The following is a 16,402-nucleotide window of genomic DNA, read 5'->3' on the forward strand; positions in this document are numbered from 1 at the left end:
AAAAGATATGCATCAAGTGCTTGCCCAAATGTATTCTATTATAACACACTTTCTAAGTGAAAAATATATTAAAACTAGAGGCCCAGTGCACAAAATTCACGCACTTGTAGGGTCTCTAGTGGCTGCCAGCAACTGGCCAGGGCCTCCCTCCCTTCCCCCGGCCAGCCCCACCCCCTGGTTGAAATCCAGGTCAAGGGGACAACTTGCATACTACACTTTTATTATATAGGATTAGGTGTCAAATTTTGGCCTTTTCCAAATAAAAATAACCCCTAACAAGTGCAAGGAGTGCCTGTATTTTCCAAAGGATTATTTTAGAGATTGTTTTTAAAGAAAAGTTGAGATGAAAATATAAAGTAAGGAAGAATCTAGAGTAATAAACATGTTTAAACAATATACCTCTTCCTCCTCCCCCTGGAAGCAAAGGTGAGAGCCTGAGTGGACCCTCCAACAAAGGTGGAGGGGAGAGAAAAGCTCTCGTTTCAGATGAAGGTCGACCCAATGGTGAGGGACCATATGGGGAATGCTCTGGAATAATTAAAACAGAATGTTTAAATTCATAGTTTCAATTAGCTACACTCAGATTAGAATCCCATTTCAACAATTACCATTAGGTCATCCTCTTGCCTATTTAAGTTTAATCCATGTTCTGACACTAACTATGCCTTGGATTTGTTAACATAGAATTCAATATGGAATTCTATGTTCCATAAGTCATGTACATTTTAGTCAATCAAAACATTATCCTCTTGATAATTAATACACATAAATAAAATAATCATTCAATATTAAACAAACAATACTGGTGATATTTTGGAGTTACAAAAAAATTTGTGGGGATGAAGTTTGTTTTGTTTTTACAGGCAGTATGCTTCTAAATATTTTAGCTGGTGATGGCTGTATATGAAAGGCTCAGATAGACTGTGTTGGGCCATGATTTACTTGAGTAAAGCTTCGAATTTTGAAAAATAGAAATAAAAGCATAAAATACTCTATAGTATCAGAAATTACTTTTGATTCATGCCAGTGAAAAGTACAGTTTCAGTCATGGCCACATGGCTCAGTCACTTGAAGCGTTCACCATACTCTGGGTTCAATTCCCAGTCAGGGCACATACCCAGATTGTGGGTTTGATCCCTAATTTGGGCATGTGCTGGAGGCAGCCCAAGAAAAGTCAATTTGCATACACTAATTCATTTAAAATTGTCACTCCATCTATAAACCAGATAACCAAGAGCCCTCTCATTTTACAAACTTCACCATTCCCAAATAATGGTTATGCTTCAAAAGGTAAAAAATTGCTGGTTTGGCTCAGTGGTTAGAGCGTCAGCCTGTGGACTCAAGGGTCCCAGGTTCAATTCCGGTCAAAGGCATGTACCTTGACTGTAGGCACATCCCCAGAAGGGGGTGTGCAGGAGGCAACTGACTGATGTTTCTCTCTCTCCCTCTCCCTTCCTCCTGTAGAAAAATCAATGAAATACTTTTTTTTTTTAAAGGCAAAAATTTAACAGCAAAACTAAAACAAAAATACCACCAAAATAACACTTTTAAACAAGTTAAAATTTATTATGTAGTTTACATAATATACACATGTAGCTGCAACAAAAGATCAAAGCATTATTTACGCACCCCTGAGATTTTTACATTAACTTCAGATAAAAAATCTTTATGTATAATTCCTTCCACTCCTAATTTCATTACTCATAATCTGCTATCTTCAAAAATGTAGAATCAGACTTCCATTTTAATAAAACTGGACTCTCAAGATGATGTTATAACTTTTCAAAGGTTATAACAGGATTCTGTCTATATAAAGATAGGTTTATCTTCATTGCCTCCCAAGTTTAATTCTAATTCAATAAAAATTATTTTGAAAATTTCAAGCTATTTGGAATAGTATGAGATGCAAACTCATTAATAAATGGACAGAAATATTAAATACATCTTCCAAAGAATTTGTCCTCTCTTGAGGACATTAAAGCAATCAAAACTTAGATTGCTCAGGTTTTCTCATCTTTAATTAATATTTTTAAGTAATTAAAGGCTAACTGTTTTAATTCTCTTTTTTTTATAGTTAAGAATCCTTTTTTATTTAAGAAAAAGAATAGTGTATCATTAAGCATCATAAAAACATAAAGCAAGTGTTATACTGGTGAAAATCTTTTCCAAGTACAAATTCCCTTTTGCATGACAAGTTAACTTTACTAACACATAATATGTAAATTATGAAACTAAAATACATCTAACATTTGTGTTTAAATTGATACAAATACATTATGTTGCTTCTTGCTCATTAAATTCTCATTTTTATAATTCATACAAATACCAAAGAATAGTTAACATATAGTCACAGTACTATTCTACTTAAGCAATCCTTACCCATTCATTCTCCAAAACATAATTAATAAATACCTTAGTATGTACCAAACACTTTGCTTTTCAAGGAGCTCAAAGTATTAAATATATATCATTATGTAAAATCCCACTGAGAAAGAGAGGTTCCAAATATTTATATTATCGCTAGGGAAAGGAAACTCAAAAACTTGGGAAATTGTGAGAGAACTTAGGTTAGGATCCTAGCTCCAAAATATAAAATATTATAAGTAATAGTGCTAAATTTACACTAATATAAATTATATATACAACTTATATATATATATATATATATATATATAAATAAATATGTATGTATTTTTAAATGAGGGGTTTAAAAAAAAGCTACCTCTGCCAAAAGCTGCACTTGGAACATCAACTGCATAAGGATCTTTTTCTAAAAGTTCAAATTTAATCTCTGTTTCAGTTAATCTGCAAATAAAGAACAAACATCTCTAAGTTACTCATTAAAGAAAAGCACCCACATTTCTAGAAAAATGCCACTATCAACTATAAGCTACTCTTCATTTTCTCAATATATGCATAAAAGAAACAGATCCTTTAAAATTATTCTGACCAAAACACCTTTCTATATTCCCCCTACTATTTTGGGGTAACAGGTTTCTTTTTGCTAAGTGACAGTGATGTTTTGCTGAGGTTTGAAATTGTTTTGTGTGTGTTTTTTTTCTTCAAAATTAGACAATAAGGGGTGTGGTATCACCAAACCCAAATTTAAAAATAAAAGGGTCCCTCAAAATCAACCAGTTCAAATCTATCGTTTTTCAACTAAAGAAAGTGAAGCTAGAAGTTTGATTTATTCAAAATGAAAGTGCCAGAATTAAAACAAGACTCCTGGCTTTGAGTCACATATGCTTTCCACTATAATGTTACACATAGGATTCCAACCATAACGTAAAATTGGAATCCAATCAACTCATCCTACTATTTTGTTCCTACATTTTCTTAATCTTAGAAATGTGGCATTTAAAAAGAATACTATTTCTATTTCTTGACCATCAGAACTGAAATAAAACATTTATTCATTTCGTTTTAATTTCTGAATAGAAAAGGCAAGCAAGAAGACTAAAACAAATATTGTATAATGTTGATAGCACCTTCTGGCAAGAAATTATAACACTTTGGGAAAATGTTACAATCCTCATAGAAAAGCATTTATTCTTCTCTTTGTACAATGTACATTTCTTTTCATTTTCTTACTGTAATGTTACCCATTACATTAAAACTTGGAAATAAGAGAAATAATAAATACTTATTCCATTCATTTAACCATTAAAAGATGCTGATATTCTGAGAATTACTATCTCAGAGAGCTCCATTCAAGCTTTCTCTTTCTATCCTATACCTAGCCTGCTGTTCTTTTATGTTTTGTTTCACCTTTTATAAAAGAACCCAGAATAGTTTCCTTCACTGTTAGGGTGACCTTTCTTAAGACAAATGTTTCGCCCAGCAGGCATGGAGCAGCAGTTGAGTGTCGATCTATGAACCAGGAGGTCAGGGTTCCATGCCCGGTCAGGGGACATGCCCAGGTTGCAAGCTTGACCCCCAGTGTGGGGCTGCAGGAGGCAGCTGATCCATGATTCTCATCATTGATGTTTCTCTCTCTTTCTCTCTCTCTCTTTCTCTCTCTCTCTGTCTCTGTCTCTCTGTCTCTCTGTCTCTCTCTTTTCCTCTCTGAAATCAATATAAATCTATACATATTTTTTAAAAAGGCAATGTTTCAAACAAAAAAAAATCTAGTAACTCAGTAAAACTAAAAGATTTCACTATTCCATAAGCTTTCTTGTTTACCCTTATAATGTTAACTAACTAATAAAACAACAACTAAGAATAAAGTTTTCAGTGTTCCCACTAAGATACTTACTTTTGTCTGAGGTAAGAATTTTCTTTCTTCAAATCATTGAGGTTTCTTTCAGCAGTCCGAGCTGCCAACTTAAAGAAAATAATACGTTTTAAAAACACATATATACAAAATTAACATTAAACATACATGTATATAACTATCTCAGAGATGGCAAACAAATATTATAATCAGTTAAGGATTTCAGTAAATTCAATGTTAAATGATTTAATTTAGAGAACATTTTTTTATTTTTTTATTTTTAGAGAACATTTTAAAAGGGAATAAGTTTCATGTAACCAGAAGATCTGAGCCTACTAAGACTGGAGTTCAATCATGTACTTGCCAACAAATTATTCACTGTTAATTAGATGTGAAGTCAAGGATTAGCATTATTTGGCACTAATATCCAAAAACATAACAAAAGCATGTAAGAAGTGAATGGAATGGAGACTCAGAATCATTATGCAGGCAGCACTGACTATGAAACAAGGTAACCATCTCTGGAAAGAAATCACTATAAATCTGAGAAGCCCAGAAAGGTCTAAAAGAGTTTCACAGCATACTGGTACAGGCTATTTTTTTTTTAAATGGCTAAATATAATCAAAGCATGTACATTAAGTACACAGTGCTGTTACATAATATTATAATAGGCTTTCACATTTTAGTTACCCTTTTGTTTAATAAAACAAGAGGTTAGAAAATCAGATTTTATGTTACAGAAAACAAAGCTACACTTATAATAAATAGAAGCACATGCACTATTCCCAAACTGTTGTGGGAAAAGGTTAAACTTGAATGGGTTATGCATGTTCCCAGTGGGTTCTCCAAACAAGCAGCAGCGTGTGTGGAACACTTGCCCTGCCAAACTAATGCAGTCCTAGGGCAGCTGTTTTATCATACAAAAGTAGGTAGATTAACTCAGTCTATAACCATAACTTGTTACAAGTAAAGGAACTACACTATCAATGTGTTCGCTTAAAACTGCGAACTACACATGAGAATTGACTTTAACTGGTCAAAGAATATATTATGTAAATATTCACAAAAAACAGCTTAGACATATTTTAGCACTCACTATGAAAATCATTTCAATAGGTAAATCTTTTTCTAATATATAATTACATAATAAATTTTTACTAACAAAAAAGTATAACATAACAATTTTAGTTAATAAAATACCATTCATTTAACTTTTAACAATGCAGAACCAAAATTACAGCTCAATGCTTTATACATAGTAGAAAATATTTACCTCAAGATAAGGTACAAAAAATACATCATTAGTAAGTTAAAAGTAAGTTCTATGATTATAGTTTAGTATGTATTAACGATATACCTACAACAACAAAATAGAAAAACTGATGGCAAGTGAATAGACTTTTGAAAAGCTTAAACCCCAAGATTACATAAAACTACTAGAGGCATGGTGCGTGAAAATTCATGCACTGGACTGGCGGTTCCCTCAGCCCAGCCTGCCCCCTCTCACAGTGCAGGAGCCCACAGGAGTGGGAGGTGACCCGGAGATGAGGGAAAAGCAATGCCCTATCACACCTCTGCTGCTGCCACTGCCAGCAGTGGAAGCCTCAGCCAGCCCTGGTGACCTGAGCCTTGGGCGGCCCTTGAAGGTTGGGTAGCCGTCATCCAATGCTTGTCTGTGCCTCAGGTAGCAGCTAGGCAGCCGCAGCTGCTGACCCTGCCCCCTGCCCACTGGTGGGTGGGGACAATCTGGGGCCAGGCCGGCTGGGGGAGGGGCTTCGGGAGGTTGAGGCACAGCAAATTGCACCCTGTTCAGCCTCTGTGCAGGCATGGCGCCTGGACCAGGCCCGCACTGCTATCTCAGTGGCTACCTCTGTGGAAGGGGTAGCACTGGGAACCGGCTGTGCTGCGGCCTGTCCCATGCCGCCTCTGCAGAAGGGAGAGCAGTGCCACCTTCTCATGCAGGCACCGCCTTCTCACTGCCTCTCCAAAAGGGGCCATGGCATTGGACTGGCGGTGCTGGACTGGTCCTCAGCACCGTCCACCCCTCCCACAGGGCACCACGCACCTCTCCCATAGTGGCGCCTCTCCCATGTAGCCAGCCCTAAGCCCTCAAAGCTGCTGTGGCTTTGTCCAGATGGATATCCAGATTAGCATATTACCCTTTTATGAGTATAGACTAGAGGTCTGATGCATGAAATTCGTGCATAGGTAGGGTCCATAGGCCTGGCTGGTAATCAGGACGGATCTGTGGGGTGACTGGAGGGGCAATCAGTGGACCCTGCTGGCACCTGCCTTGGCTGGCCTGGGGTCTGCAGGCTGGGGGCAACTCCTGCGTTGAGTGTCTGCCCCCTGGTGGTGGTAAGTGCATATCACAGCATTCTGCCATTTGGTGGATATACATATTAGGCATTTTATATAGGATAGATTTCAGTAACTCTTTGAAATTGGTATACTATATCTTTAAATTACAGGTAAGGACACTGGCAGTAGGTAATACCAACCAAGACAGTGAGTCCAGACCCCATGTATTCACCCACTGTGCAAATTACTCTCCTTGAAGACTCCTAGGGACACATCCTCTAACAACTCTTACAGGGATAATTCTTATAATTACTCAAAATCTGCATCATTATGATTTCCTCACACAGTTCCTCTGGAGGACTGACATCACATTTCTTATGATGATTTTTTTCTTAAGGTGTATCAAATAATTCAACAGATACTGAGAACCAGATACTAAATTTTTTTAGATTTTTAGAACTAAAAAAGGCTTAGTGTACAACTTGGTACTATCCCACTGTTTTATAGAAGAATAAACAGACCCTGAGAATTTTAAATAATTTGTCCATAGTAATTACTGGCAATCCAGTGCCCTGAAACAATGAGGCCATGAAGATTACATCACCTTCCCCAGAGAGAGTATAAACTCCCTGCAAAGAAGCAATGTGCTGAAAATAGAGAATTTAATACTTACCCAATTATCATGTGCTTTTTTCTCATGAGATATAATCTGAAAAAGAAAATCATTAATACTACTGATAACTACTTAGATAAAAAAATTCACATCTACTACTGTGGTTTAGCACATAACTCATAAACTCAAAAATAACTCAAGCATCTCTGAAAAGTCAGTAACATTTTAAAGCAAATTTTCATATACAATGCTCTACTCGTAAAACAAAACTGAATGTACCTATGGATGAAGAAAGGGGCGGGGGTAAGGGCATGGGGTGGAGTTGGAAATCAGGTGGAGGGGACCTATGGGGAAAGAAGGGGAAAGAGGAACACCTGTAATAATCTGAACAATAAAGATTTATTATTAAAAAAATTCAATAAAAATATATTTTAAAAATAAGAAAAATAAAAACTGAATGTAGTGAGAACTGAACTTTGTCTAGTATATTTCTATCTTATGCAGTAATCAAGTACAATATGAGTTGCCAATTAAGAGACACCAGCTGGAATGAATATAAAACCCTAATGCTTATGTACAAGGTAGGGCAAAAGTAGGTTTACAGTTGTAAGTACACAAAATACAGTTAATAAAGCTACTGTACTAATCATAATCTGCATGTATTCCTCCATATGAATACCTTTAAGCCTACTTTTGCCTCACCCTGTATGTTATTTGTTTATACAATTCACATTCCCAAAGCAGCAGAAGAAATGGCAATGTTAACAAGATCTCTTTTCCCACAATCTCTGGCTCCCTAGAAATGTTCCATAACCACGTGTAAAACTTTAAGAAAGGTATAAAACTACTCAAGTAACTATATTCCTCATGAAAATACATATAAATTCAAACAAATCAGAATTGTTTTCAGTTACCACACACACACACACACACACACACACACACACACCCCTACCTACCTGTCCCTGGTAAGAATGAATGGTTCTCTCCAATTCTTCTTCAAGATCTTTGGCTCGTTTTCTGTAGGGAAGAAATAATCATTCTAATATTAATATTTACTAAGAAATTATAGAACACGCACTCTACTGGAAATATTCATTAGAGTACCTAGAATGCTTTTTTTTTATGTAAAAAGAAAAAGTCTAGAACTCCACATATTAACCGCCTTTAAGAGGTTCTAAAGTATGTTTGTTCCTGATATTTTAATATTAAGATTTTAAGAATACCACTACTTGGGTTTACCAAACCAAAGAACTTGAAAAGATTTATAGGGTACATTGATTGGTTCATTTTTATTTTTATTGGTTCATCTAATCTTGGAAGATTTAGATGTCTTTAATTTTAATAGAATTATAGAAAATTAATGCCCACTGTGAAATATAAACCTAACAAGTTAATTCCTTCTTTTGGATAAGACTCAGCTTAAACTCCCTAATGTTAAATGTTAAGTATCTCAACTATCTGGTATACTGATGATAGACTTATCATCTTACAAACACTTTTTCAGAACTTTACTTGTGGCTTACTCTTCTTTTTGTGGCATAATTCTTGAATTCATTAATACTGTAAATATTCTCCACATTTGTTCCAAAGAGGAAGTATTTTTTTTTTAACCTTTTGCACTCCGCTGTCCCCTCTCAGGGGACATCGGAATTCTAGCATATCATTCGGACGTCCCCTCTCAGGGGAGACTGCAGTTTATTAGTGATTACGGGGAATTGAGTTTCCGCCGCAAAGTAGCGTCGAGTAGCTGGTAGCCAATGTCCAGAATGGTTCGGAGTGCAAAGGGTTAATTAATGGCTCTTCATAATTTTCTTGACATTAAAATACAATAGGGTTGCCCATGTTCATATATAATTAATGTGAGAGATTTAAAATCTCACATACTGAAAGAAAAGCATTTTTCCTTTTTAAAATTTCTGTATAATTGTATTATAGCAATACAACTAAATGAAAATCAGTACACAAAAATACATTTTTTAATTTTTTGTTGGTATTGCAGTATTTTTTCTGAATATTTTTTCTGATATTTGGCTTCTGGATACCCTCCCTACCTAAAAAAGAAAGGTGTAAGCCCAGTCTACGGCCATACCACCCTGAACGCGCCCGATCTCGTCTGATCTCGGAAGCTAAGCAGGGTCGGGCCTGGTTAGTACTTGGATGGGAGAAAGGTATAAGCCCAGCCGGGATAGCTCAGTGGCTAAGCATCAAACCATGAACTAAGAGGTCACCGGGCTCGATTCCCAGTCAGACACATGCCCAAAATGCAGGCTCAATCCCCAGTAGGGGATGTGCAGGAGACAGCCGATCACCATTTCTCTCACTGTTTCTCTCTCTCTATTCCTTCCCCTTCCCCCTCTCTAAAATCAATGAAAGGGAAAGGGAGGGGGAGAGAGAGGGAGGAGGGGGAAACGAGGAGGGAGGAGGGTAGAATAAGGGGAGAAAAAAGGAAGGGGAAGGGGATAGGGAAGATACATTTAATACCTATAGGTCTCCAGCTCTTCAGCTGCATGGCTGATCTTTTCATCTGCTTTAGAAAGTTTTTCCTCTTTCTCTAACCGGTAATTTTCTTCTACTGTTAATTTCCTTAAAACAAAAAGTGTTTTATTTATTTTATTATATGTCAAAATAACCAGTCATATCTGTTTAATTGTGTCACAACTGGTGCTTCTCACAAAGCAGTTTGCATAAAACCACTAAGAACATCACAGGCAAGAAAAACAAAGAAACTGTGTATTTCTGGCATGGGTTTAATATTACAAACTCAAAATATAAAATCTCTTATCTAATAACAATACTATTAATATAAAAGTTTCAAGAGTTTTCTAAAGGAATTCATCCTAAAATTAAGATTATAAAAAATAAATATTAATATTAGGTCTAGTAATAATTAATGTCGTTTTCTAATACTTTTTTAAATTGAATTTATTTAAACAATACAACAAAATTTAATCAACAATATAGTTGCCGTTGTTTTCTACTACTTGTGCCCAACGCTCAGGAAGCATTTTAATCCCTCTGTTGTAAAATTCTTGTGATTTTGATGCAAAAAATTCGGTCAATGCATTTTTGAGGCATTCTTCATTATTAAATTTTTTTCCAAGAAGAAAGTTTTGCAAAGAACGAAACAAATGGTAATCGGAAGGGGCAATATCAGGAGAATATGCAGGTTGCGGGAGAACTTCCCCTTCCAACTGGCGCAGTTTTTCAGCAGTGATTCTTGCAGTATGCGGTCGTGCGTTATCGTGGTGAAGAATTACGCCCTTCCCAATAATCAGCGCGGGTTCTTTTTCTCTTAAAGCTTGGGCTAACCTTTCCAATTGGGCACTATACACTGCACTTATAATGGTCTGGGTAGATGGTAAAAGTTCATAATGAAGAATTCCTTTAAAATTCCACCAAACACACAACATCACTTTTTTCACATGCAAGTCAGGTTTTGGCGTGGGCTGCGGAGCCTCATTTTTGTCCAACCATTGAGGCCGCCTTTTCAAATTAACATACAGCACCCATTTTTCATCTCCGATAACAATTTGCTCTAAAAACGGCAAACGGTTTTGACGAGAGAGGAGCGAACTGCAAATTGTGACTCTTTGATTACAGTTGTTGTCGGTCAACTCATGAGGAACCCATTTTCCAAACTTTTGGACTTTGCCAAGTGCACGCAATTGATTGGAAATTGTTTTTTGTGAACAATTTAAAGTTGTCGCAAGCTCTTGTTGGGTAATTTGAGGATTTTGCACCAAAAGAGCTTGAAGAGCTTCTTGATCAAAATTGGACACACGGCCTCGACCACTCTTGTCATCTAACGAAAAATTTCCCTCGCGAAATTTCTCAAACCAACGCTGGCATTTTCTGGCGCTAACTACATCTTGACCAAGAGCACTACAGATGTGTTTTGCAGCCTCACTTGTTTTTCTTCCTAATTGGAACTCGTAAAGCATGCAGTGCCGAATATGCTCTTCATCCGCCATCTTCTTAGCCCTAGTTTTGCAACAAAAACCAAACCAAACACAAACTTTTTCAAGCAAAACTTGTTAATTGCACTTCACACGTTCTGTAGATACCACGTGTTTGAAGGTTATGTCAATACAAGTCAACGCCAAGCAAGATTTTAAACGAATGTTTAAAAACGACATTAATTATTACTAGACCCGATAAAAATTATGACTATGTTATTTATCAAGACTTCTTAAAGAAGCATTATATTAGACAAGAAGTCACAAATAATGAACTGTTTCAATAATTTTTAAGTTGGTTGTTAAGTTGTCAAATATTGATTCGTCTTCCAAGCCAACTCACCAAAAGAAAAAGAAGCACAGAGAAACTAAATGACTGAACCAAGGCAGAGAGCTAGCAAGTAGTAGTTCCATTACACTAAATCACCCAAGTTGTTTCACATGGTAACATTAATAACATTGGTCCCTCAAGAAATAGTGAACATCATAGGAAAACACATTTCGCATCCTAACTATGAATGTCTCCCCTTCTTCATGAACTCTGGGGAGGAACGTGATAAACAAATGAACAAATTCTGTTGAGACACAGCCATAAATGTTTTATTTTCTACACACTATATTACTATTGCTTAGGAAGCACTCCCTACCCAAGTCAATAGTTTCACAGGTGTAAGAAAATAAAAGTCATGGCCTTAGGAAAAGCATAAGTGTAGTAATTGGTTTAAAGATGAAGAGAAATGCTTTTACAAGCCTTGACCAGTTTGTTCAGTGATTAGAACGTAGGCCCACACACCCAATGGTCAAGTTCAATTCCGGTCAAGGGTTCATACATACTTGGGTTGCAGGTTAGACTCCCAGACACGGTCAGAGTGCATATGGGGGGGGGGGGGGGGGCAACCAGTCGATGTGTCTTTGTCATGTCCATGTTTCTCTTTCTCTCCCTCCCTTCCACTCTCTCTAAAAATTGATTAGAAAAATATCCCCCTGTGAGGACTAAAAAAACAATAAAAGAGCCTGGCCACTGTACCTCAACGGCTGACAGTCTACCCATGAACCAGGAGGTCACTACTCGATTCCCAGTCAGGGCTCATGCCCAAGTTGCGGCCTCAATCCCCGGGAGGAAGAGCCAATCAATGATTCTCTCTCATCACTGATATTTCTCTCCCCCCCCATTCCTTCCTCTGTCTGAAATCAATTAAAAAATACATATTTTTAAGTGCTTTTACAGACTGCAGATTAAAAATAGCCAGAAATTCTTTGACACCCCTCCCTCTGAGCCGTAGTCTATGAAACTGCCCTTTGAATTTGGGTGGGCTTATTAATCATGAAAAAATTACAATGTGAAAGGAAACACAACAATATGACTAAAAAACAATCACATTTTCACATATTAAAGCAATACATCAAGCTTCTATACCTTTTCACTTCTCTTCAATACTATATTTTTGAAAAGTGCTAGTAATGCAAAATGTCAGTAGTAAAAAAACATCAATCCAGGATTTAGAAAATGATCCAATCACACTGTTTACAGGTAAAATTTTTAAATTAACATTTATTAGTACTATCAACTCTCCATATTCTGCTCTGAAGAACAACCAGTGTCATAATTCACATAACTTGAGTAGTGAACAGATTAATTTAAATGTAAGAATGGAATATAATATTTTGGAAATTCAAAGCATTTCAAACTAATGAATGAAATCACAATGTGAACAACATGTATACAGCTAGGATTCTATTCAGCTTTCCATTCTTACTTTGAGTATCTACAGAAATATTTCTTTAAAATTTTAAACATTACTCATTAAAATTCCATAATTTATCATATTTTTGTTCAAAAAATACACTGAAAAGTATTTCTTTCACCTCACTCCCTTTTATGTTCAAAAGGCTCTGAGGGTAATGTAGTTGGCATGATAAAGATCATCAAGCCCTGAACGGTTTGGCTCAGTGGATAAAGTGTCAACTTGCAGACTCAAGGGTCCCAGGATCAATTCCAGTCAAGGGCATGTACCTTGGTTGCGGGCACATACCCAGTAGGTAGTGTGCAGGAGATAGCCAAGGGCCAGGTTTTGTAGGATCTTACAGGCCATAATAAAGCTTTTGATTAAATTCTGAGTATAATATGAAGGCACCTGGAGGTTCTAAGCAAGAGAGTAACAATACTCATTATTTTTAGAAGGATCATGCTACTGAAGTCAGAGCAGGAAGTTAAGAATATAAAAAGAGACACTTTTTTTAATACCTATAGATCTCCAGTTATAAATCACATTGTGATTTCATTCATTATTGCTACAGCAATAAGCCAGATACTAATGTATGATGGCTTGGATCAGACTATTGGTATAGGAGGAGGTAAAAAGTAGTAGTCAGATTCAGGATACAGAAAACTTGACAGAATTTGAAGATACAATAGATATGGGATAAAAGAGAGAAGCTGCCCTGGCTGGTATGCTAAGTGGTTAGAACCTTGACCCTTGCACTGAAAGATCACAGCTCGATTCCCAGTCACAGGCACATACCTGAATTACAAGTTTGATCCCTGGCCCTAGTCAGGGCACGTGCAGAAGACAACCAATCAATGTATCCCTCTCACATCAATGTTACTGTTCCTCTGTGTGTGTGTGTGTGTGTGCCTTCCTCATCCCCTCTCTCCTATTCTCTCTAAAAATCAATGGAGCCAACTCAGCATGGCTCAGTGATTGAGTGTCAACCTATGAAGTGGGAGGTCATGGTTCCATTCCTGGGCAGGGCACATGCCTGGGCTGCAGATTCAATACCCACTGTGGAGCATGCAGGAAGCAACCGATCAATGATTCTTTCTCATCATTGATAGTTGTTCTTTTTTTTCTCTCTCTCTCACTCTCTCTCTCACCCCCTTCTTCTCTAAAATCAATAAAAATATTTTTTAAATAAAATATAATAATAATCAATGGAAAAAATAAGCTCAGGTGAAGATTAACAAAACAAAACAAAAAAAGAGAGAGAAGTCAAGGATGGCTTGATCAACTACCATGATCAAGGGCATGATCAACTTAGTAATACTGCCACTTACTGAGACAAAGATCAATTTGGCAGGAGCAATTTACACATGAGAAAAGAATCAGTTTTGCATATATCAGAGATGGAATTAATGGGTAGAGTGTAATTACTAGGACGTCCACCTAGATTCCCTGACTTAGCTTACAGTATCAGGAACTTTAATTAGCAATAATTTGCTGATTACCTAAAAGAAGTTAAAAAGAAGAACTAGTCTGCAAAGTTCAGTATCATTACACATCTTCCTTGAAGAAAAAGTATTTCAAGATCAAATAACTTTCTTTAAAAATTAATTCATGAGCCCTAGCCAGTTTTCTCTGTGGTTAATGTCAGCCTGTAGACTGAAGGGTCACAGGTTAAATTCTAGTCAAGGGCATGTACCTCAGTTGCAAACTCGTGCCCTGGCCCCAGTCAGAATGGATGAGAGTAGCAACCAGTTGATGTCTCTCTCTCACATCAATGTTTCTCTCTGTATCTTTCCCCCTCCCTTCCATTCACCCTAAAAAAATCAATGGAAAAAATAGCCACTAGTGCCTGACCAGTGTGGCTCAGTGGTTGAGCATCAATCCATGAACCAGGAGGTCATGGTTTGATTCCCAGTTAGGACACATGCTTGGGTTGCAGGCTCCATCCCCCAGTAAGGGGCATGCAGCCGATCGATGATCCTCTCTCTCATCATTCATGTTTCTCTCTCTCTCCCTCTCCTTCCTCTCTCTGAAATCAGTAAAAATGTATTAAAAAACACATATACATATATATGTGTACACACACACACACTCTGGTGAGGATTAACAACAAAAATGAATTGAGGAAATATAACTCAATCATTAACAGAATTTTGGCTAATCATATAAACTTTATATGCAATATTTCACTTGCCATTCAGTGACGATATCAACATATATTTTATTACCTATGAAGTATCATTTCATTTTCTTGATATAATTCAGTCATTACTTTAAGTTTGTGCTGAAGCTTTTGATTCTCACTTTCAAGATTTTCATTTTCTGGCTGCAAACATGCTTGTTCAGTCTGGATATTTTTAATACACTCTATGGAAAAATTTTAAAAGTCAAAATTAAAGGAGTAAATATTTTGAGTTGCATATTAACATTTCATACAGATAAAATTACCAAAAATAATTAATTACTAATAAACAAAATTCTTTCCAACAACAACAGAAAATCTGTAAGGTATTTTTAAATTTATACCTGGTGACTTAACCTTTAGACCATTGCCAGGAACAGTCACTTAACAAATAATAATGATGGATATTAACTTTATTAAAATTGGATCATCCCTATTTAAAAAACACACAATAAACCAACACTTAAATCTTCACTACATCTTTGTACTTCTATTGTAACTGTTTTGTTTCAAATCCTCTGTATCTTAAATGATTTCCAAAGAGGGAAAGCAGTTTAGAAGAAAACCTTCATGTTATGAACAGAGAAAAACAATTGTAGGAATTTATCTTTCATGATCCATTACAAAAAGTTAGATTTGGAAGGAGGGTACAAGCAGACAGTTTCCATCCAAATACCAGTTTTAGAAAATAATAAAGATTTGCCAAGCAATTAATTGAATTAAGGCATAGGATAACTGGTGAGTAAATTCCTTGGTATTCTGGCACTTACTGAATAGTTCCACACTGAGAGCCTGTTAATATACTGAAATGCAGCTTCCGTGAAAGCAGGCTCCCTATCTTTTTCTCCACAGACTTTCCCATGGCTTTTAGTCCTATGCATTACATATAGCAAAACTTTAAGTTAATACTACTTTTCAAAACCTAAAAATATTCCAACTATCAATACTATTTGAATGAGTCTTATGATCTTTTGATCATTTTTTAATAATCTATAACTTTTGGATGGTTCAACCTTTTCATCTTTTATTTTCTAAAGCTTATTTCAGTGGGGGATGTAGAGGGGTGAATCCCAATTAGTGGTAGAGTAACCATTAGGTGGTTCAACCTTTTCAAAAAATCTATTATTATAAATATAATTCGATTATTGTAGAAATTTTTGAAAATACAGATAAGTTTAAAAAAAGAGAGCAAGCCTATCTAATAAAAGAGTAATATACAAATTAACCATCATTTCGATACACCATTAGCCATGCCCACCATCCATGCCCACCAGCCAATCAGAGAGAGGGTATGCAAATTAACCCCATCCAAGATGGCTACGGGCACAGAGAGCAGGAGGAGGCTTGGATTTCCCTGGCAATGGAGGAAGCCAAGCTTTCCACATACCCTGGTAGGTCCAGGCCACCAC

At 36.4% G+C, this 16,402-nt stretch overlaps 1 protein-coding gene across 1 annotated transcript in view; it reads right to left on the reverse strand.

The window, feature by feature from the left end:
* Window positions 1-16,402, reverse strand: part of MIA2 (MIA SH3 domain ER export factor 2) — a 99,983-nt gene that overhangs the window by 11,093 nt on the left and 72,488 nt on the right. The window contains 7 exon segments of the mRNA XM_045587696.1: window positions 400-528; window positions 2,723-2,805; window positions 4,256-4,323; window positions 7,189-7,224; window positions 8,088-8,148; window positions 9,613-9,714; window positions 15,040-15,178. Coding sequence (XP_045443652.1) covers window positions 400-528; window positions 2,723-2,805; window positions 4,256-4,323; window positions 7,189-7,224; window positions 8,088-8,148; window positions 9,613-9,714; window positions 15,040-15,178 — 618 coding nt within the window.

The sequence above is a fragment of the Pipistrellus kuhlii genome, unplaced genomic scaffold (assembly GCF_014108245.1).
Source record: "Pipistrellus kuhlii isolate mPipKuh1 unplaced genomic scaffold, mPipKuh1.p scaffold_m20_p_1, whole genome shotgun sequence".
NCBI lineage: Eukaryota > Metazoa > Chordata > Mammalia > Chiroptera > Vespertilionidae > Pipistrellus > Pipistrellus kuhlii.